The sequence below is a fragment of the Aquila chrysaetos genome, chromosome 2, assembly GCF_900496995.4.
Source record: "Aquila chrysaetos chrysaetos chromosome 2, bAquChr1.4, whole genome shotgun sequence".
NCBI classification, from domain to species: domain Eukaryota; kingdom Metazoa; phylum Chordata; class Aves; order Accipitriformes; family Accipitridae; genus Aquila; species Aquila chrysaetos.
In genome coordinates, this window is record NC_044005.1 from 56997211 (window position 1) to 57020405 (window position 23195).

Consider the following 23195-nt stretch of genomic DNA (forward strand, 5'->3'; position numbering starts at 1 on the left):
TCCACTGGTGAGGCGAAGCAGCGGCTCTGGGAGAGGGCTGACTTGCCTGCCTGGAAGGAAGAGCTCCTACACTTATTTTTCCCCACTTCTGGCTGCTTGCCAAGATCCTGTCCTGGGCATGCTGGGTCCAGTGCAGGGCTCTGCTCTGGGAAGGAGGGGATGAGGGAGCTGAGGCAGCGGAGAGGGTGAAAAAGGAAAGGAGGGTATGAAAGGAGAGAAGGAAATGCCAGGATTGCAAAAGAAGGAACAACATGGGGACAGAGAAAGAGAGAGGCTTGTTAAAAACACAACACCGGGCTGAGGCACACCAAGGGGAGGAACGCCGAGCCCTGCAGAAGTTGGAAACCAAAGGCAGTTGCAAAGACTGTATATCAAAGACGCAGAAGTGCTGTCATCTTGTATTTTAATGCAAAGTTTAATGTCAAAATTCTTTTAAAGAGAAGAAAAAAACCCAACCCGCTACATATTTTTTAGCTCCCCTCATTCCTTGGCTCCTCAGAGCATGGCCAAGGCTGGCTCCTGGGAGCGCCCTGCAGACAACCCACACGCCAGCCCCCAGAGCCCCAGCACGGCCGCCGACCAGGGCACCGGCCCGCACCACCGCCTCCGGCAGCATCGGTGCCGACCCGGGGTCTGGCCTCCTTGTGTCAGGGAGAGACGGCCGGGCCGGCGAGGCGGTGAGGAGGCAGCAGGCGTCCAGGCACAGCACTGGGAAAGGCACGCGGCAAAACGTCCAACTAAAGCCCGAAAGAAACAATCAAAAAGGACCAGGTTTCACTTTCGGTTCTTTTAAATAAGTATCTCGCTAGATGAAAGACCATTTGCTACAACCGTTGCAAGGGTAATTTAAAACGAGCTGTTCTTTGAGGAGATGAACCAGGGAAGCCCTGTCTTCTGTGGCTGAAGCCTCCGGAGGGTGAGCACTGGTGGCAGCTTTTCTGGCAGCTGAGTCTCTCTGTCCCACTGCCTCCTGTGTCAGAAGCGCTGAACTCACTTTAAGCCAGACTGCCTTAAAGAGCCAAAGTCAGAGCACTCAGGAGCTGCTCAACAAAACAGGTAGGAATTTAGTTTGGTGGCGATTTCTGCCTCTGCCTAATTCAGCTGAAATTTGTGAGTGGGTTCAAGAACAAACTGTTCTTGCCTAAAATTTGTTCCATAGGAAACAAGGCCGAAGCAAAGAAGGTGCAAATCAAAGACGATTGCTTTACAGAGAAGTAACGCTTGACCCTTCCTGAGAAAGGCACCTCCTCGTGAGCACTCTCCTGCCCAAGGGCCAGCAGAGCTCAGCGAGCAGAGCTTCCCAGGACAGCCCCAGAAGGATGCCCTCCATGCCGGCATGCTCAGGCATGGGGCGGCCTGGGAAAGCCCTGCTGTTAGTCCCCCCAGAAAAACCTTTACAGAAACCTCTGTCCTCCGAGAGAGTGCACCCGCTGGCAAATACATTGCTACATAAATCTGCACCATGTATCTTCTCCTAGTGCCAGTTCTTTTGACAATATATAAAAATAAAAGACAGTCCATTTTGTTAGCAGTCACTGTGTGCGTATTTAGCAACTTTAGCCAGTGACGCCAAAGTCCTCTTCAATAACGCTACAAGGCCAGATGGCTCGCAGTCACACATCATAAATTCCTTTCTGCTATTTCCATCTTGTATTTACCCAGCTCAGTGTGTAACAGCTACTGGCGTTGAAGGCTTCCTTTTTCAGAAACATCTGTGGTTTTGATAAGTCTTTGTAGGTATGGAAAAGCCTGAAGTCCTTCAGCTCCAGTTCTCGGAGCAGACTGTACCAGTACCGCACCACAGCGCTGTCATTGCCGCTGACCTCAAACCCAGGCCAGTGGATGTGCACCTCAAAGACCAGCTGTCCTATCTGCTCAACAACATCTTCCAGGATCAGGTTTTCCAAAATTTTCCACTCAGCGCTCTCCACGTCTGCCTTGAGGACATCAATCTGCAACAAAAACACCATTACTATGTGAAAATGAGAGGCTTTGCAATTATTGCCAGTAACATCTGAGGCCAGGCTTGTCCATTTTATAATATACATAATTGTTCTTATGTACAATTCCTTTCGTATTAAAAAAAAAATAAAATTAAAAAATCTCAGAGCATCCTGGGGCTAACATGGACAGTATGTGAAGTTTCATGCTTGCCTGTTCACAGCTCCTCTCCTCCTGCCTCTGACTCCTGGTCGAAAAACCTTTGTACACTGAGTTGTCCAATGTAGCTCATCCTACGACCAAAGCATGTTACTGTTCCTTCACAAATCTTGTGGTGGCATCAAAGCTATGGAAAAAAGAAACCCACCTAACTAAACAAAGACACTAAGGCATTACTGTTCCTTACTTCTCCATCACAAAATCCTGCGACAGAACAAAACACACCAGCAGTGATTACCTGCACCACAGTAGAGAGGGGTCCTCGTGCGCCAGATGCTACATGCACCGCACAAGTGCAAGAGAAAAGCAAAGTGAAATGAATACTGTGAGCAGCTCAGGTCACCAGCTACCCAGGGCCAAGCTGCCGTCTGAAGCTTTTGCAGGCACCGCTACGGATGCTGAGTGAGGAGAACCAAATCAAAAGAGAATTATGCAAAGAGTCTGCAGGGTTTTTAAGGGCAGCTCCTCCAAAGAAAAAGGGATAGCAGGAAAGAAGCAGTGAGGCTTTTTGAAGGGAAAAATACATCTAATAGAAAAGCACCCTGTTTTAGTTTTAGACCATTATTTAATTTTGTAGGAAGATATTTGGCAATCCGACTTCTCACAGTCCAACACAACTGTGGGTTGACTTTGCCTAGAGATTAGCTATGGGAGGGGAGTTGCATGCTTTGATAAAAAAAAGAGCATTTCATCAGTTTCACACCTGGTAGAAAACGATGCCCACGGTAGCAGTCACAAACCGCAGAGCTCAAGGTCCTGTGTTTCCCAGAGCCGAACAGGGGAAACTCCCCTGCCGTGAGAGCGGACTTTACCTGTGCCGCTTCCACCTCAGCCGCTGCTTCTGCCCATCCGCTCACGCTCAAGATGAGTTTGAAGTAAAAAACTGAAGACTTTATTTAGAGTCAAGAATAGTAAAAACAAAAAAAAACAAAAAACCAACAAAAAAACCCCCAGATTCTCGCTGGCAGCCTACCCTAACCGTCGGGGCGGTGTCGGAAAAGGCACCTGTGCAGGTACAGGAAAGAAATTTGGGCAGGTGATGTAAAAGCATTGCCAAGGCAACCGCTTTCCTAAACCGTGCCACCCCAGGACGCCTCGCCGGCGTCAGGCCATGCCCCGTCCGTGCCGGCTGGGGCCCCGGCTCGCAGACCGCTCTGCCCAGGGGCGCAGGGCAGGGGCTGTGCTGTGGGCACCTCTCCCGTACAACCAGAGCTCTGCTTCGCACGGGCCATGGCCAGAAACCAGGGGACCACGGCAAGGGGCGGCCACGTCTACCTTCCCGCGTTCTCTGGGTGGCCAACCGGAGGCACCGGGGTCCGACCTGCTGCGGTGCGGAGCGCTCACAACCACGTCAGCCCTCCTCAGGGGCTGTGCTCCAGCGCTACCGACGGGCACGGGATGGCAGGAATGGGTAGGCGTCAAACGCTTGCCGCTTCTGGTCTCCATCTGTAAAACGAGGGCATTAACCATTGAACGCCCTCTGCAGGGTGCAAGGGTTGCGCCCCTGAAGGGCTGCAAGACTTTTGCGGGACAAGCTGCAGAACAGCTGAAAACAAAACGCTGCATTTTCAGAGCAGGACTCGGAGAGTGGGACTTGAATGAGGTCCACAGTCACGGACCAAATAATAACAAGCCAAGCCGCCGCTCGTCTGCTCATTAAGGCGGCATTGTGCCTCCTCCACGCCGAGGGAGGCAGGGGGCCAGTGGAAAATGACCAAGGGATTATGGAATTAAAGCCCGTATTGTGGCACATCCACATGGGGAGCAGAGAGGAAGGTTGCACAGACAACCTTAGTTCTGGTATTTCCTAACTTGACTCTGCAACAAAGAGCCTGTCAGTCTGTCCATCCGTGGGTCAGTGAAACAGTTTAACATAGCGCTCCTTTGGGTTCAAGGGGAGGCTGAATGTAAATGATGCTGCGCGTGACATTTCAGCTGAGAACTACTTCATGGTTGAGATCACTTGTTTTCCTTTATACATTTAAAGAGGTTACTTATTTTTCAGGCACCAACTCGCAGCTCTACCTGTAATGCAATTTCGTAGGTAGTTGATTCCACATGGGTGCAATTGCCATAGGACCGTGCCGCAGGACTTCAGAAACCACAGATTTTTATCTTTGGGACACTTCTGTGACTTTGAAAGGAGACAAATTATTCAAAACCTTTTTTTTTTTCAGGGGGGCAGGGGGGTCAAAAGTTTCTAAGTATTTGCTTTTGTTTTCCCATGATCTTGCTTTATGGCACCAGTGGGACATCTTTTTCCCATGGTAATGTTTCCAGTCATCATCTAGGTTGGTTTGTTTTTCTCTTGTGACACTAACTGCTGCTCTGGCTGCTCAGCAGGCACTCTGTACGCTCTGCACTGTATTTGCAAAATCGATCCGAAAGGTGGCTGCTAACCAATGTTTCAGTAGGATAAAATGAGTTACCACAATAACTGCTTAAACACATACTGAAATGACCAGGAAACAAACACAGGGGTAGTGGGGATGTGCTGCATACACAAACCAGAGGTTCTTTGTCGCCTTCAGAGCCCCGCACTGCTCAGAGACCTGGAGGGAGGAAGGTACCTGCCTCTACCCACCAACTTTTGTGACTGCCTTGCAGGCAAGGCATCCATCTCAGCCCAGTCTCCATTTTATGCCATAGAGAGGGTAAATAAATAGCAGAACAGCTTTGTGTCAGAGTATCTGAGCAAGTAACAAGCACCCTGCTAACACCGAACACAAGTTTTGTGATGATTAGACCACTCAGGAGATATTTACCATCAGTGATAAGCAGCACACTACTGATAAGAAATGCACTACCACCTTTCAGATGCCTTGATTCAAAGTGCCAGTGAAAGGATTAGTGGACAAATCCATAAATTCAGAGCTCTAATTCACCTAGGAGAGCAGCTGGAGTCTGCTGCTGGGAGTAAATCCTGGAGGGCAAAGATCTACAGTGCCTGAAGGTAAAGGATAGCAGTTGATTGCCCACCAGTTTCAACTACTCACAGACTAAGGCTGGTTCCTCTTATCTTCCACTAATCCTCTTGTCTTCCACAAACTAACTAGATTATCAGAGAAAAGTAAAAAATGTGGATTTTTTAATGTTTTCTCAGTTTAGCTCCCTTGAAAAAGCACTGCAGCATTGTACCAGTTACACTTGGAGGAAAAAAAAGGCCTTTCCTCTTGTACAACCAAGCATATAAAACAGCTGAAAAAGAATGTGTTTTAGTTAGTGAAGGTTCACACGTACTGTATAAAGGCTCATTTCTTCTTTTTAGGGTAATGACTTGTTACAACTGTGCATCATTTCCTAAATCAGAGATCAGAGCTCTGTTTGCCTTGATCGTTTTTGAAATACCAAGGTTAACGGGGATTTCAGGCTCTGTGCTGCCCCGTGGGCACCATTTAAAGCTCCCCGTGGAGAAGAGTCAATTGAGAGTGAGTAGCTGGAGGAAGCAATTTAGCTGCATTACTTCCAGCACGAACTCGGCATGTGAAAGCGGCAGCCAGGAAAGGCAAAAACAGCAAATGCGATACAGGTCAGGTAAGGAGGATCCCTCTGTTTCTGTGGGAGCAGCTCTGTGGCATAAGCTGGGAGCAGGGAGAGGTGAGCTGGTTACAGCTCTCAAGCAGAGGAGCGGAGCTCAGATCCACCCCGTCCTCCTGAACCACAGGATTTGAGGCTGTGAGAAATAACCCTATGCTCCAGCTCCCTGATAGCACGTTACCTTTTTGACATCAGCTGTACAGCAAGATGAACTCTGCTTGCTTATGCGTCAGTTTTTCCCCTCTTCACCTAAGTACAATTCTGTATTTTCAGCAGACAGAACTCTAGAACATGCTGTTTAATTCATATTTTGATAGCACACAACTTTGCAGGTAAAAAACAGGTTATTGAGTGAGGTTTTTTTAAACATAGCTTCCCTCTTTTCCTATCTGCAACCTTTCTGCATGATACTTCCCTCACTTTCTTTCCTTTCAAAATGCATCCACAGCCCCTCCTCGCCAGCCGGCCATGGCATGGATGTTAAGTCCCTTCCACTCCCTTTTATTCCGAGCCGAGGCTGTAATTGATGGCAGACAGGATGCCACATAGACTAACAGCAAATTACGCTCCCAGCAGCTTGTGACTGCCTCTCCCCATGGTCCCTGTGATCGGTGGGAGGGGGAAACCATCCCGTCTCTCTCCGAGCCATCCGGCAGGGAGACTGGGACTGCTGTGGGCACAGTCTGAGCAACATGGGTACTGAAATCAGGAGAAAAGTCAATCGCTACCGGTCAGTGATGTACAGCTCCAAACAGCAGCACTTCTTCAAATTACCTCCCTTCCTTCCTACTCACTTTTACACCCCCCTCTGTGATGGTCCATATGGCCAACTTCAAAATGACTCTGGGACAAATGTGTCATTTGATATTATTCATTCCCAACGTGACAGATCGGGCACATCTTCAAGTACCTGCTTAAGGCATCAAAGCCACAAAGCCGGTTTGTGCAGCTGGGTGCTTACATGGTCTTTGGTCTTTTTTTACAGTAAAGGGCAACTGTCCAGTTGAAGTCACTCATACAATATACACATCACCAAAACAGAAAACTGGCACCAAGTGCAGACGAGCTTCGTTCCTCAGCTCTCACCGCTGATCCTCCTCAGCCTTGTGAGTGCCAGTGAAGTCTTTTTTTTCTCCCCATTTCAGTGATGTGCTTCCATGAAAGCATTACACAGCAGGAACAGGATATTAAGTCATTTTATGTTTACCACTTAAGCTGGAGAAAATGTTTCAAAATCGTATTAAGAAAACTTATTTAACTTTCTCTGACGGCCAACTTCCAGTATAGCAACAGCTTCCCAGAAGCAGTAATGGCCCCAGACAGACAAACGTACCCATCTGGAAAGCCCATCCAGTGCACAGAGGAGGCATCAACCTCAGCTGAGTGCTCAGGAGCACTACCAGCACTTTGCCCATGCTGTCCCATGGGGGACTGCTCCCAGCAAGGACCCATGCAGGGACCCCAAGTGACTCCCTCCCACAGCCGCAGAGCCCAGGCGTGAGGGCGACCTCGCACTTTTATTCCCAACTTCTTCCCTTGGTCTCTGATGCCGAGATGTTTCCCACATACTCTCTCTATCTGGAAGCAATTTCTCTGTGAAGACTCATTACAGAAAAAGAGACACACACACACATACCCCTTCTGTCCAGCCCAGTTAAGTGATGCCACTTACTCCAGTAGACTGGCAGAGAAGAGGCCTTTTAGCTGGCAGGAGGTTTTTTTCAATGCCACTTTACCAGAGGACAAAATAATCTCTGGACAAACAACTCCCACCTGACTTACATCATCAGCATTGCCTGAAATCCTTTCTCCCTGGCTGCATTTGGTCAGGAGGATGCAGGGTTTCACCTGCGGTCTTCCTGCCATCATGAACATCTTTCTTCGCCGTAGGATTAATTCTTGGCATCTTCCCATCTTATCTCACGCTTGGCACCAGAACAGCCAGAGATGGCAGCTCACTAGTTAATCATCTTCTGGTCATAAAATAATACACGTTCATGATTTCTAGGCAGGTGCTTCTACAACTTCAGAATAGTCATCCCCAAGCCTGAATTGATTTTCAGACAGGTTCGATGGGTTTAGCTAGCATTACGCTATAATGAATTTTAAGCTAGAGGTATTGTGCTTAACATCTTCTCTAGCTTGCTACCCAGCAAGACCAAGGCTCCTGTACAGTGACCCGGAGAACAGGATCTACAAGCCCTCAGCACGGGGCAGGCCTGCACTACACGTAGACTATGCTGAAGGAGAGGACCTTCCCCTCACAAAAATTCTGAGCATCAAAGGTCTTGGTTTCCCATCTCTTTAAACCAAGACCAGTCTGCAGAGCAGGCAACAGGAACCTCACCACTAGCTGAGGACTCAAAGTGATGCTTTCTCAGAGGAAACAGGGTGAAGAGCCACCATGAGGACATGAGCCCCTAAACAGTGACCTCCTCGCCTGCTCAGAGTGGCAGCAGCTCACTAGTGTGCATCCCCGCTCAGAAACACTGTGCCCCAGCTCCCATTTGCACCGTGTCACCTTTTTCAGTTTGCACTGCTCTTCTGCTGTACAGAAAAAGATGAGAACAACATCCCCTCACCAGGTCCCTCAGTCCGATGGCTAGGATTGCCCAAGTGGGAAAAATCCCACAGGGGAGCTGCAGAAACCCTGATCTTAAATTATTTATCAGCCTGATCATCAGCAAGAGCTCTGCTCACCAAAGCCCGTGCTGCAAACAGACACTTTAAATATTGTATTTATTCCACCAGCAGCCAACAGCCCAGGCTGGAAGCGCAGCCGCCCCGCACGCAGCCCTGGCTGAGCACACGAGTTGCTTTGCAAAGAGTGCATTCAGCCATCTAATCTCACAGGAGATGTCCCGCTGCCCGCTCCCCCTGCAAAGGGGGGAAAACCCTTTCATTTCTGTTCTTTTGATCCTCTCTGCCAGACACTGCTGGATGCCTGTGGGAACGGATGTTTACTCAAAAGAATAAATGCTGTACGCTGGACCCTCAAGTCTCTTCATTAAAGGGGAACAAACATTTGCAGTCTGTTTGTGTTGCCCCAGCACCAAGCGAGGACAGAGGGACCCAGCTCCGTGCTTACATAAAGCCACGTTATCCCGGTCTTGCTAAAGGCGAAAGCCAGCAGCAATACGACAAATGCATTGCGAGGGGATGAGGGGGCAGTCGGCCCAGGAGGTTTGCATCAGAAGGCAAATAGTTAAGCAGCGATCGATCCCGAAGCCCTGAGGAGCAAGACCCGCGAGTGTGTGCACACGTGCAAGGGACAGAGGGCTTAGGGTACCATAAAATGGTTGTACATAGTAAACAGCATTTTGGCTGCAAGATCTGCTATTGTTTATCAACGCAGTGCACATGGGGGCCTTCAAAATGTAAGTAATTGAAGAAAGGGCTCAGAGTCCCACCTTCAAAAAGTGTTCACCACACCTTAAAGAATGTCTCTTGCAGGATGAGAATATGCAGCCCCGGTATAACTGAGCAGCTCCAGTTAAATCTGCCGGAGGACCTGGTTCCCATCTGCACTAGCCAGTGCAATAAAGTCCTTTAAGACTACACCTCTTCATGGGGTTCTACTTGTTTCACTCCATTTCTGGTCCAAGGTGCCAATCTGCCTCTCTTCTGCTTTACTGTTTGTCTGCCCACCCTGCTGTTCGCTTCCAACCATGGCAGGAAGAAAGCCGCGCGTTCCTGAAAACGTGAATAAGGAACAACCCTGAACTGTGTGCACGACTATCAGATTTCATCTGGGACAGGCAGTGAGGAGGGGAAAAGAGAGCTGCTGTGGCTTTGACCTCTGGATGTTAAATTTTTGAGAATGGAGGGATACCTTAAACTGCTGTCAGATCAAAAATGAGACCAGAAAGGATCCAGGCACTAAGGTGAAAGTATTCAAACAAGAGATGGCCAATTCCAATGACAAGAACTTGTAAACAGTGACAGGAGGAGGGATGAGCTACTGGGGACAAATGTGGGGGGGAAAAAAAATACGTTTTTTCAGAGAGCTCCTAAGTGCTCTGGATAGGGCATTTATCAAAAGAACTTGTTAATGTCAATTACTCCCCAGAAATTTTGAGAAAGATGGGCAGCAGAGAAAGACCAGGATGCTCATGGAAAGGGGGTTGCTCTCAGTTCTCATAAAACCAGTGTCATGTCATGGATCACCCCCCTGAGCAGATATTCAGCACCGTGGCCAAATTAAAACCGTACAGATTCACACGACTGTGCTTAAGCCGGTGTTAATGGCTTAAGCAGGAGCTGGGGAACACGAACACAGGTCTGAGCTCAGCAGGTGCCCTGCATCTGGTACCACCTTCTGGAGCAGGGCAGGTTCCCCGGGCTCCTGCCGAACTCTGGTTTCGGTGGGAGGAGGGAACCAGGAGTGACTGGTTTCTTAGAGCAGCAGCATACCAATGATGACTCCTCGGTGCCTGCAGCCTGTGCCGTGCTCTTCTGAATGTAACGTTCGACACTGAAATAGCGGTACGCTGCTGCTGCTGTCGAAAAGAAGGTGGAGTGGTGTAATAGCGCACCGAACTGTGCTGGGAATTGCGCGCAGCTTGTGCAGCCCTCTAGTAAAGCTGGGGGAAGGCAGATTTTTTTAATACCTGATTTTTGCTGAAGGGTCTTAACAACCACAACAGAGGCAACATAAAAAGAATAAAACCCTAAAAAAAAAAAAAAATCCTCCTTCCTTTCTAGTTTTTAGCAGACAATAATATGCTTCAAAAGGGCTTTTGGTTTCTTTTAAAGATGACCTGCATAAGTTCTGTTTTAATAGTGAGATACTTTCATTACAATTCAGGCATTGCACTAGCCCTTTTCCTAGGAGAAGAAAAGGCTGTGGATCGCACCACATTCAGCCAATGGTATCATTAAAAAGATCTTCGCTCCATGCCTGACAATTGCATACTAAACAGAACCTTCAGGTCGCTCCCTAGAACCACCACTATTCTTAAAAATATCTTGACAACCACTCCTGGTGGAGAGAATTTAAATGAGGCAAAAGGAGATATAAGGGACTAAGAGAAAACCCGGTAAAGGAATGCGTATGAGGCATTCCTTGAATACGACGCAGAGTGGGAGAGGTGGGGAGCACTAAATCACTGTCCAAAGATCTTTGCTTCCAGAAACATCAGGTTGTCAAGGCCATTTCTCCCTGCAGCCAAACTCTTCAATCTAGTTACAATTAAAATACTTTACACAGCAGCAGCCCCAGCTGACTGTGCAAATACAGAGCAATTACCACCTTGATTTCATTATCATTAAAATTAAAAATATATATACATCCAGGAAAGGAACACTGTGTCAGGAGCTTGTAGATTACTCAGGGGCAACAATTACAAGGTTACAGAAGACAGCATTTCCAACTGCAGCTGGAAACATCTGCATCAGTTTGATTCCCCCTTTTCAGCAAATGGAGTAAAATTCGCCAACACGCTGACACACCCCCAAACAAAAGGTTCACACACGGCAACGGTTAGTGCTCAAACTGCAGCTCTGCTGTAACTCTAAGGAAATCAGCTGCATTACACAGAGAATGAGTTTGGCCCAGCATGTACAAAGATAACCTCAAAGGGACTGAATGTGTGTGTTACGGGCAATAAGTCTCACAAGAACTCATCAATCAAATTACAGAGCTAGAGGCAGATGCTTATTGTACAATAACGTGCTCTCCACAACTCTGAGCTTTTGCTCTAATGGGATGACTTAAAAGAAAAAAAATTACATTTTCTGGCTAGCTTGCCCAATGTTATTATCTCCAACGCTCTCCCTTTCGGCCCAACCAGCACAGAAATCAGGCACGTGAGACAGGTTTGCAGAACTTTTAAGTCCTGATCTCAGGACTTGTCAGACAGATGCTGAGAACAGACAGCACCTCGGACGGACAGATGCTGAGCACAGAGTTGAGTTTGTGGGCAAGTCACTCAAGATGGGATGCACCTTACCCAGCCTTAGATATCTAAACCCAAACCAGTTGTCCAAGCTCCCTTTATAGACCCCTGAGAAGAACAGGAACTTCTGAAGGGCAATTTGAGATGTGCAGGTCACATCATCCAGCCTGTTTTAACCATCTGCTCTTGAATGAGATGAACTGTGCCTTGATGGTTTCCCTTGAGTATATGAGGACCTCAACAGCTATCTCAAATGTAGAAATTTAAGTTAATGGAGGTGAGTTCCATGTTCCTCCATCTCCTGGCAGGTCATTTATTTAGCCTATAAGCTCTTACAGCTACAGTATTACACCTGTCTAGTGCAAAAGGGTCCAGTGCTAACGTGGGACTTTACTGTGTAGTTACTCCTGCTACAAATAGGCCAGGACCAGCCATTTACACTTGAAAAAAAGCAGTGCTCTGGGACAAAACTCTTTCTACTGTGCCATGCAGAAACTGATATAACAGACAGACAGTCTGGTATGTCCACATAAAAGCAAATGAGATGACAAGCAGTAGCAGTGCAGACGCTGCCAGGGGAGGAAGGGGAATAAGGTTGTCAGAGCCTGAGCCTTAGCAGAAACCCCACTGGGACTTCTGAATAGTACTGACTGCTCATGCTCCAGCTGCAGGAGGGGCAACGAAGCACTAATAAGATGTTATGGGAAGTACAGGATCTCTCATGTTGGAGGAGACTTAGAGAGGCCAGTATGACAACCCAACTAAAGCAAAGGCTGTTCTTCACATATATATCTGGATGGTACAAATATATCTGGATGCTAAATAACAGCTGCAGAAAAAGGGCCACTTAAGCCTAAAGACCACTGACTGCAGAAGAAAACTTGGATGTGAAAATAATGAGGCTAAAAATCAGATGAAGGGTGGGGTTTTTCCTTCTGGAATTGAGATTCTGGAAAAGCCCCAAAGCAGCATAATAAAGCAAAGAAAAAAATAAGCCCTTTCAAGACAGAACTCCAAACATTTACTTAAGGATTTGTATGATGCAGCGATTCAAGAGATCTGGTCTCATTTGGACTTTCTGACACTAAGCTAAACGTAGCAGAGTGCAGATCTGAACTGTGTGTGCCTCCCGCTCCAGCAAGGTGAAGGGGGCTGTTCCCCAGCTGCAGCAGCAACGGTGACAAGGACTCACATCCCTGCAGGAGCTCCCAGGCTTCTGAGCTCCTGGCTTCTCATCCCAAGCTCAGGCTTCCACAACGGGACATAGACCAGTCTGCAGGCGCTCACCAGCCAGCACTGAGGACCTTCTGTGAGTTAAGATGGCAGCTGAGCTGAGCTTATGAACACCGCTGGCATCCACACGTTGAACTTGGGCACGGCCACCCCTTAGTGAATGTAACTCACTCTAACTAACCCCCGAGCTCCCTGTGCAATACCTAAGTCTACCCTTGCAAGGGATAATCAAAGTTAAATGATTTTGCCTAAGCAGGGTCAAGCATTCAAAAGACTATTCTGGCCCCTGCAGTCCTGAGGTATGTCTAGTAAAGAGTAATTGCATGGATTTGGCTGCTCCAAACTTGAACATGCACTTTTCCTAACCCGGAGAGTTAATTTTTTCGTTTTGTTAATCAAAACTCCACGTATAACTACGTTGATATACAGTTTTCCCAGGGCTTTTATTTTATATTTATTTGTGTACTGCCAACAGAGCCAATTTTAAACAAAAATGGTAAATCAATTTTCTTTAATCTTTGCTCTTTCACACCAGTCTTCACAAAACTTAAAGTGCAGCCAAAATAGACTCTATAGTATCTGCTTTAAGAGAGGAGCAAGTGATAAATTACTTGCCTAGGTGGAGATGAGGTTATTAATCAAAATGGCTTCAGGGTGTAGTGTTTTGAAGTTGTGTCGAGTATTAAATAACAGGTGAAAGGAAGAAGGTTTTTCCTTTTGAAACCCTAAACCTAAGCCTGTTCAATAAAATGAAGCAGACACCTGTTAGCCAGGCTGTCACAGAAAAAAATCTTCATGAAGAGCCAGTGTAAATTAAAGCCTTCAAATCAAAATCGGGACTTAAAGATTGCTTTGCGTTTCTTTTCATAATATACAATGACACAGTTTGGTCTCTTACATAATTTGTTCAAGACTACTTGAATGGCAGGAGTTGACCACAACTCTGCTGTCCCCTGAAAGTTACACCTATGAGCACTTCCTGATTAAATGAAGGTTTTACTTTGCATTCGCAGATTCTCCTTTCCAGCTTGATTCGTTCTCCAAGAAAACAAAGTTTTCCACTGCTGAGCTCTACTGCCAAGGAATGCAAATTCATAGCACTTACTGATGGCATCACATGAGATTTGTCCTACAGAGCTCCAGAAAGAGGAAGACTACTACTGAAGTAAGAGTTTGCATGTGTGAACACACATGATTTACTCATGCATGCCCATTCAGGACAGAGTGAACTCTTGCTTGCTTCTGCTGCTCAGGGCCTTTCTGTCAAAGTTTTTTAATTTTGCTTTATAGCATAACCTTTAGAATACAGAATATATGGAGTAACTTGGTTTGACTTTCTGGTTAAGGGTTAGGACTTCTTGTGGAGGGGATAATGGTGGAGTGGGGGGAGGGAGCTTGCATTTCCATACGGTCTTCCCCTTATAGTTTTATTGCATACTAAAATCTGGGCTACATGGAACATAGCACCCTTCTGAGGAGGACACTGTACCATACACAACACAAATCTATGCTGGGACTAGGTGAATGGTTTATTTACACAGCTGAATTGGCCTCCTTGGAACTGAAATTCAGACTGATGATCCCCTTGCAAGACCATGGAACCAGCTGTGACTAGTCTAGAAGAGCACTGGGATATATTTTTGACACTGCCTCCCACAGTAGTCTTGTATCCAAGTCAGGACAGTACAGTCCGGATGAACAGACAACCACACAATTAAGAAACCGGTTGGATGGTCAGGCTCAGAGGGCAGTGGTTAAAGAGTTGTAAGTGACCTCCAGGTAGAGTACAAGTAGAGTGCTACAGGGTCTCTACTAGGATTCATCCTGTTTAATATCTTTATCAGTTACCTAGAGGAGGTGTTAGATGACACTCTTGCCATGTTTGTGGATGACACCAAATTGGTGGGACCAGTCAATACACACATTCAAGGGCAGAGCTGCCATCCAGAGGGACCCAGACAGGCTCAAGGGATGGGCTGGCAGGAACCTGATGAAATTCAACAAGGACAAATGCCAAGTCCCGCACCTGGGGAGGAAGAACCGCGTGCAATGACACAAGCTGGGGACTGCCTGCCTGGCTGGGGAGCAGCTCTGCAGAAAGGTCCTGGGGGTCATGGTGCGAAGAAGGCCAACAGCATCCCAGGACGCATTAACAGGAGCATGGCCCGTAGACCAAGGGATGCGATTATCTCCCTGTCCTCAGCACTTGTAAGAGTGCATCTAGATCCTACGTCCAGTTTTGGTCCCCACAACACAAGACAGATGATGATAACCTGAGGTGAGTTCAGCTGGGAGCCACCAAGATGGCTGCGGACTGGAACACTTGACCTGCAAGGAGAGGCTGGGGGAATGGGGCTTGTTCAAACTAGGCAGGAGGACTGGGACTGGGGGAGGCTAACATCAGCCCGTAGAGCCTACGAAGAGGTCATCAAGACAGCAGAGACAGACTCTTCAGCAGTGCATAGAAGTAGGACAAGAGACAACAGGCATAAATTGAAACTGGGTGCTTTCAGACTGGACATAAGGAGAAACTTTTTCACGATGAGGACAGTCAAGCAGGACAACAGCTGGCCCAGAGAAGTTGTGCAGTCTCCATTTTGGAGACAACTCAGTGTTTTTTAAGACCTGAGTGGGTAAAGCCTTGAACAACCTGGTCTGACTTCACAGCTGGCCTTGGTTGGAGCGGGGGATTGAACTACAGGCCTCTCAAGATCCCTTCTGACTTGAATTATCCAGTGACCCTGTATGAAGGAAGTTCCCCATCCAGCTATCACTAATCCACGGGGAACACCAGCACTATAGCATCCTCACCCCAGTAGAGAATATGAAAGTGAAAGCTTTCACAAAGTTGAACTCTACTGCAATAAGAAAGAAAATCTTGTGCATTCACTGACTTTCTCCCATTTTTCCACTGTTCATCAGCAGTGCACTACAGAGTATGCATGTTCAGCAAAAAAATTGGGGCAGGGGGGAGTAGGAAAGATGAGCAAGATCAATTTTTACATCTTTATCCTTTCCTGTGGCTGATAAAATACTGCTCTTCTCAGAAGATACACCAGTAAATTTTCAGTTTAGATTTATGTACCAGGAAATAGGACTCTCATGACATCCTTTGGAGATTATTCCAGGGCTTAAAAGATTTCACACTCTAACAGTTCCCCAAAATACTCTGACTACATGTTTCCTTTGTCAGTCTCATCCTAATATAGTACTAGATAAATCCTCTACCTCCAGGCTATTTACACTCCCCAGAGAACTGAGGACTGTTACGCCACATAGCCAATTAGAAAGATCAAGTTCTTTTAATCTTTCTTCAAATCCACTAACACCAAAAACCTGTTTGTATTTCTTGCCATAATATCAGGATAGGTTTCCCTTTCTGTGGATGAGGTCCCAGTACTGACTGCAGAATATCAGGCGTGCTCCCCTCTGAGCCAGAGTGTAAATGAGCCCATCCAAGTTCTTTGATTCCCTTGCAGACAAAACCCCCAAATTGCATGTTTTCTTTTCAAGGCTACAACGGCAAGAACTCCAGGAGGCCTTGTCTGTCGTCTCTTCATCAGCCCCATCCAAAGTCTCTGATGTCAGTGGAAATAGTCTCAATCACTTAGAGGGTCTTGGATCAAGTCCCAAATCTTAAAGAATAAAGGCAAGGAGAAAATGAGGCATTAACTTCAAATGCAGCTGCCTGGAATTCCTGCCTTGAAGTGGGAACAGAACGACTTTGAGGGTAGGCAGAAGGATTTTTAAAATTAAAAAGAATGGGATGAAGAGCATGTTTTAACTTTCTAATTGAAAAAAGTGCTTTGGAAAATACTCTGTGAAACTGTTTTGAATTAACTTATTTATTCAGTCAAGGGAACATTCCAGTCACATTCACCGGAGGAATAAAAACCTGAATGTCACAATATTTACTTTGATGTTCTCTTCATAAATTGGAGCTTATCGGTATCTTTATGCAACATACAACTTCTCAGGCTGCCTTCCAAATTAAAGAAAAACTAAACAGAACAATGTGAGGAGAGTCAGCCCGTTCAGGTATTTCACAAATAGGAAGTAACAGAAGATTACAAAGTGTATAACTGCTTTTACCTCACTGGGAGAAAGTCAGCTCCTGACTTCACTAATGCCATCGTTTTGCACAGGGAAGCTACCCGAATGCTAATAGAGCAAGAAGCTGTATACGCTTTTCATAACGTGCCAACACACTTAACCAGATCCTATGCCATGTGTACACAGCTAGAGGAAAGCCTGATTGCATGATTTACATGTGCATTATGTTCCTTGGCCTTCCAGCCGGCTGCTTTCATGTCAGGTAACTTTCACCCAGAAAGCTATATACTCAGAATTCATAGCTACACCCTTCTCATTCACAGAAGGTCTTACAATCACTCTGTATTACCATGATTACCTGAGAACCGACTGTTCACAGCAAGTTTGGTATATCGCAAGACTCATACACTTTCTGGATCAGGTCATTAAACATTTGATCTGTGACTAATTCTTCTAAAATCAAAACAATCAATGCAAGGCACATGTCAAAGGAAAGTCATCTCTCTCTCCCCAGATGTTTCACTAATGCACAGCCTAGTATAGTTACAGTATGACTAAGAAGTAGGAAAAAAGCTTCTTTTTTCTGCTCTTATCTTCAAAATGGTCCAATCAGTAGAGCTGAACCAAAAGAAAACACTGAAGAAAAGCAAGAAGTGAACTGAAAAGGACATCTTGCATTTTATAATAACAAACCAAACAAACATTGCACTGCTTGCTTTGTAAATCTTGCAGAAAAGCTCCTCCTTAGCTCAGGCTGCCTATTTCTTAAAAAACAAAGACAAGCAGAACTAGCTGCAGGCAATGAAGTATATTAGCATTTGAATTCATGCTTGTATGTCCTCTGAAGGAAAAACTCTCTTAAAAGCAACCTAAAGAGCTTCCTCAAATGTATTCTGGCAACAGTTATTTGAGACTTGAAGATTTCTGATGTCTTTAAGGTTCCTTAAAAACAAACTGGGAAATGGTAAAAAAACCCACAGATTCCTGCCAATTTCAAAACAGGATGTTTTTGTTGTTGATGACTGTAATTAAGACCAATGACCTTGAAAATGTAAACGACCCATCCACTACCTCTTCTCTTCTAATTATTGTTGCAAATATTTTTTTTTTCTCTTTATAAACTTGGCTGTATGAGTACTTTAGAGCTTATACTCAGGCAAAGACCAGAACTTCCACAGAACTGAAAATACTAGCACCCGACGTCACCAGCTAGTTGAAGGGAAAAGGAAGGAAGGGAGAAGGAAAGTATTTCGTATATAGCTAGTGATTTAAAATCAAGGTGGCTGTTATCAGCACACAGAAAAAGCAAGACAGAAAAGGCACCCCTAAAAGAAATGCATTACAAGTATTGCTGAAGACCCACCCATTGTCAGGAGATAACCTTGGAAAGTGCCTGAACTCCTGAGACAGCAAGGAGAAAGTTCTGCAGCTTTCCCAACACCTAGTCCTGCAGCCAGAAACCTGACCCTCAAGTCCTTACCTTCTGGTGTCCAAATTCATTCAATACTGTGCCCAGCTTCTTCGTGTTGCTGTGAAGTTTATGAGCAGCAATGGCTGGATTGGGATCCCTCCAGTCAATGGACAAGCGATGATACCAGAGGTGGCGACCCTCCTGAACGTGTGCTGACTTGATGCTGGGGTCAAAGCGATGCACCTCACATCCGCTGTTGGCCATGCTGATCTCAAACTGGTTGTCATCATTGCCTAGCCTACGAAACAAACAAACAAAAAAGTAACTATTAATGCTGCAAAAAGCACTATTAGTGAGTAGGACATTCTGAGGATTCACAGTAAAAGAAGGTAAAATCCAACCTATTTGTTTCTGAAGCAAAGCGGAGGAGCTGTTGTGCTCCTTCTTGGGATATATCCACAGCATTGAGCACAATCTAACCCTAATTCTGCCAAGATAACCAGAAATAAAGTTAAGGGTCCACAATAACACCTGCTGAAGATTTGGAATAAGAAGTTAAAGGAAATTTAAAGGAACATGTGTTTTTTCCCCAATGTCACGTTCATAATTGACCTTAAGAAACTTTTAATGAATTTTTTTATTTATAGAATAAAACCACTGGAGTGGATTGGATGAACTAACCTCACCAGAAAATTCAAGCTCAATGCAATATACTGCATACAATTAGAAAGAAGGGCTCCTTTCAAGGCAAGAACTAAACCACTTTTAGACAGGCTGATAACCTTCCCAAAAAGATTCTTCTTAATTCAGAAGCTGACATCATTTATAAGAAAGTAAATTAAACGTTAGAACCTTTGTGCTGTCATTATTCCTCTATTCATATTTTATATTTATACATATTACTCCATTTTCAATCTACTTTTTCTTGACAAGATTACAATATGTTCCTTAGTCCCCACTGCACAAACTTCCAATAACCAAGCCATAAGCAAAAGAACAAATACATTTAAAATTTATACAATACTGTTTTGTAAAAATCAGGCATATTTCCCAACACGTCTATAATCTGGTGTTACAAGGGTGAGCCACAATGGCCACCAATAGGGACAAGACACAAGAACCAAATGCCTCTCTTTCTGTGTGCACAGGAAGAAACAGATAAAAAAGCAAATTTAAAAATAACCCTTCACAACAATAGCAGAGTTTTTACACAGACTTAAGAGAAAGATTGCTGCTAATTTGGCAAAGACCTCAAAGAAGAAAAATTAATAGCCCCATCATACAGCAGTGTTGTCTCAGTCCCTGTCTCTGCAAGGAGAAGATGTACTTTACAAGGCTGTACCATAGTCCCACCTCCTACAGTCCACTGGTTCAACACAGGGTACACTAAAACTAAAAAATTCTGGTATTTACCATTGCAATCACACGTCTGCACCACAGGCCTTCCCTACTGCATAAAATAGGATGTCCTCTTCATTCCTACTCCTCCAAGTTTGTTCCAAACGTGGTTCAAATCATGCACTAAACCTTAAACTTAATCAAAATTATGCTGTTGGATATACACACATGTAGTGCTGGGAAGCGAATCAAGATTTTTAAATCAGCACTTCAACCAGTTGTACTAATTGAGAATATCCACTACGTACTCTTAAGCATGGCATTTATCTACCATATACAAACCATTACAGGGCAGTACTCTTAGAGCTTCTGTCAGAGCACCTGCTACACTACACCACACCGCAATTATCCTTAGAAATGGTGTGAGTCTGAAATAATTCTGGCTATTTGCACCAATATGTAAAACACAACACATTTTAAATCATGCTACACTATGGTACAACATTAAGCCAGCACTAAATGGTTTTCACAGATGACATACTGGTAAACTAAAATGAATCCAACTCATGAAACAATATTTGGAAGAGCGTATGTTTTGGAAGTTACCAATACAGCATGACACTTGCTCTAATACTGGCTAAGCACAGCATAATGTTGCCCTGTTACAAGGTTTTCTAACCATCTTCCCCTTCAGGTGTCCTGGGAAAGGAGGAGGAGACAGGGTTTGCAAAAACAGCCCAGCGTCCTTTTAAGAACAACTCTATTTCACAGGATTCCAGCCTGTACAGCCGTGTAGGAGGAAAAGAGAGGAGTTTTAATACATTCAACACACATTAGGAAAAAAGTTCAGAAGTTAACCAAGTGAATCGACATATTTGTTCGCGTGTGGCTTTCTACAGAAGGGACACTGATGAACAAAGACCAGTGTAATCCCTTAGGAATGAGAAGCTGGCTAAAAATGAACAACATGCAAATTGTTGGGGACAGTTACAGCATTAGAGTGATGAGCCTACCAGCGACTGACAGACACATGCGTCCGTGACACACTTCTAACCGTACCAGCTGGTACAATCCATAGGGCCAGATGCTTTTGATGTAGACAAACCTCAGGCTGCCTCCAAACAGATTGCTATTCATGTGGACTGCAAAGGGAGGTTCACAGTGGTGCAAAACAGGAAAAAAAAAAAATATGGATGAGGGTGAAGAAGGTGCTGATATATCTTCTGGCACTCTAGCTAACAGCTCAAATTTATGCCTGAAGAGAGATCTAACCAACAGCAAACATTTAGGAGAGAAAAATAAGGTCATCTCCAAAAGAACTGGTTTGAAAAATTCCTGGCTCACATGTGATCACACTAAGGGATAACGCAGCATGAAAAAAGTAAACAAATGAGGTCTCCAAAGGAAGATTTTGCGTTACTTAAAAAGGGACTATGATTTTAAAAGAAAGGTGTGGAGGTCGCAAAAGAGTAGAGAGGCCCTTCCTCACCATCAGGAGAGAGCAGCTGCTGCCTCCAGCAACAGCAAGATAAAAAGTGCTAAAGACACCGACCTATTTTTACTGTAAAGGAGAAGAGGGCTCGGTTACAGAGCCGGCAGTGGCACACAGTCCCCTGCAGCGGGGACGGAGGTGGGCTTTCAAAGCAGCAGGACCAGCACCTGCGGGACGGGCTCTCCGAACCTGCACGCCAGCGGGAAGGAAGGGCTGGCTGGCTCTGCTCCCCCCGGCAGCAGGCAGGGACGCTGACCCAGGGCAGAGCGCGGCACCGCAGGGAGCAGCGTCCCTTGGCTGTCCCCTGCTCCCAGGGTTGGCAGAGGGTCACGGCACACAGAGCCTCACGCTCGGAATAAACACTGGGCTGCAGCTTGCACCGAACGGAGCATCCCACCGGCCCCCGCGTCATCCTGGAGCACGGCAAACGCGCAGGTGGCACAAAAGATGCTTCGTCTCCTCCGGCACAGCTCTAGTGGACACCAGCTGATCCAGCCTGATAACCGCAGGTACTCCAGCTCCCACGGGGACCACGGGACAGAGCTGTAAGAACACGCATGTTAAGGTCCAGCTTTCCCTTTCTGTGCCCCCCCCCCCCCCTTCTTTCTTAAAGGAAGATAACCGAGCTCTGAAACTCAGGGGAAAAAAAAAAAAAGCATCCCCTGCTTGGATCCTAAAGCCTCTACACTTTAAGATCCACCTGAAAGGGTTTTTATACAGAATTGCAGCGAGTCTCTTTAAACCTCAACTGGTAAGTTTCCGAAATCCTATTCATTTATATTATCCCAGCGTGAGTGCCTGCCTGTGGTGTTTGTAACAGACTTAGCTTAATCTAAGCAGATTTAGCACTAATAACTAGAGCTCACTAATGCATATTGCAATTACGTATCATACTGGGAAATCCTGTCCCCCAAGCAAAAACATTGCTGCCTCCCAGCAGTGGAAGCAACTAATACCAAAAAGATCTCCAGACATTTCAGACGCTGCTTGCTCCCATTCACAAGTAACCTCTTCTAGAGCATTCAAGAAGGCAAAGCCTCAGCGGCATGTTTTGTTCCATTTTTAATGATATATGGATTTAATTCAGAATTCCCAGTAACACTCACACTGAACTTTCACATTTGTCCTCCATCCATCCTCTCCACAGAGAATGTTCTTCATTGGAAGCAGCTGCTCCCCCTTTGCTCTTTATGAAGTATATGAGATAACAAAAATGTTTAAAGGGGACTTTTGTCTTACTCAGAACAAAATTACTTTTCTGCCTGTGATAAACTAAAGGAAGTGAGTCTGAGAGAAGAGTTATGCAGTAACAAGCTCCAAAGGCTGCAGAAGTAAACTGGAGGATTGAAGACTGCTCCTCCTTAACCTCAAATATTTCCCTTTTATTTTTTAGCTGTTTCATGTGATGCATCATGGTTGGGTATTTACTGCACATGTGATTCTGATGATTGATGGGAGAACCAACATCAATTTCAATCTCTGCTAAGCCCTGCTGTTCCATCAGTACAGAAAATCTGGCATTCAGGCTCCCCATACCATACACAAAACAGCACCACATATAAAGCACTGGTATACATGCACTAGCTCAGATTTGTTCAAAACCATTAGCAAGTTAACTTTGTGCTGGTCAGCTTTGTGCCAAATCTGCATTTCCTAGCACAGGTGAAGTTAACTCTGCATTGTGCCTACTGGCCAATTCAACAAAAATACTGTTCTCAACCCACTCTTGGTCCGTAGTAAGAGGGAAGAGGGACATTAATAATACAGGAGCTCAGGTCTAATATTAATGATCATGTAACTTGAAGGGCAAGTCTAGATTAATTCCACTGAATTTTGAGTACTTTGCCAAGACATCTAAAGTCAGCAGCCACATTATCCCAGACTTCCTCTACAATCAAAGGAAAGCTACACCTACCTCCAGAACGTTATTTAGCTTAGCTGATTTTCCACCTGAATGTGCATGCCTCTCCCTACTGATTACTAGAAGGAGCCTCAGGCAATGAGCCAGTACTACAGTCAAGCAGATGAAGTCTGGACCTGAGCATGGGATAACACAGCATCTCTCCTAACTTTC

At 45.5% G+C, this 23195-nt stretch overlaps 1 protein-coding gene across 2 annotated transcripts in view; it reads right to left on the reverse strand.

Annotated features, from left to right (window-relative positions):
* Positions 1-386: 386 nt before the first annotated feature.
* The window catches only part of METTL24 (methyltransferase like 24), a 49133-nt gene continuing 26324 nt past the window's right edge, over positions 387-23195 (reverse strand). For both annotated transcript variants that reach the window (XM_030002583.1, XM_030002589.1), the window contains exons 4-5: positions 18361-18589; positions 387-1952 (exon numbers count right to left, since the gene is read on the reverse strand). In XM_030002583.1, coding sequence (XP_029858443.1) covers positions 1638-1952; positions 18361-18589 — 544 coding nt within the window. In that variant the 3' untranslated portion in view covers positions 387-1637. The remainder of the gene's footprint in view (positions 1953-18360; positions 18590-23195) is intronic.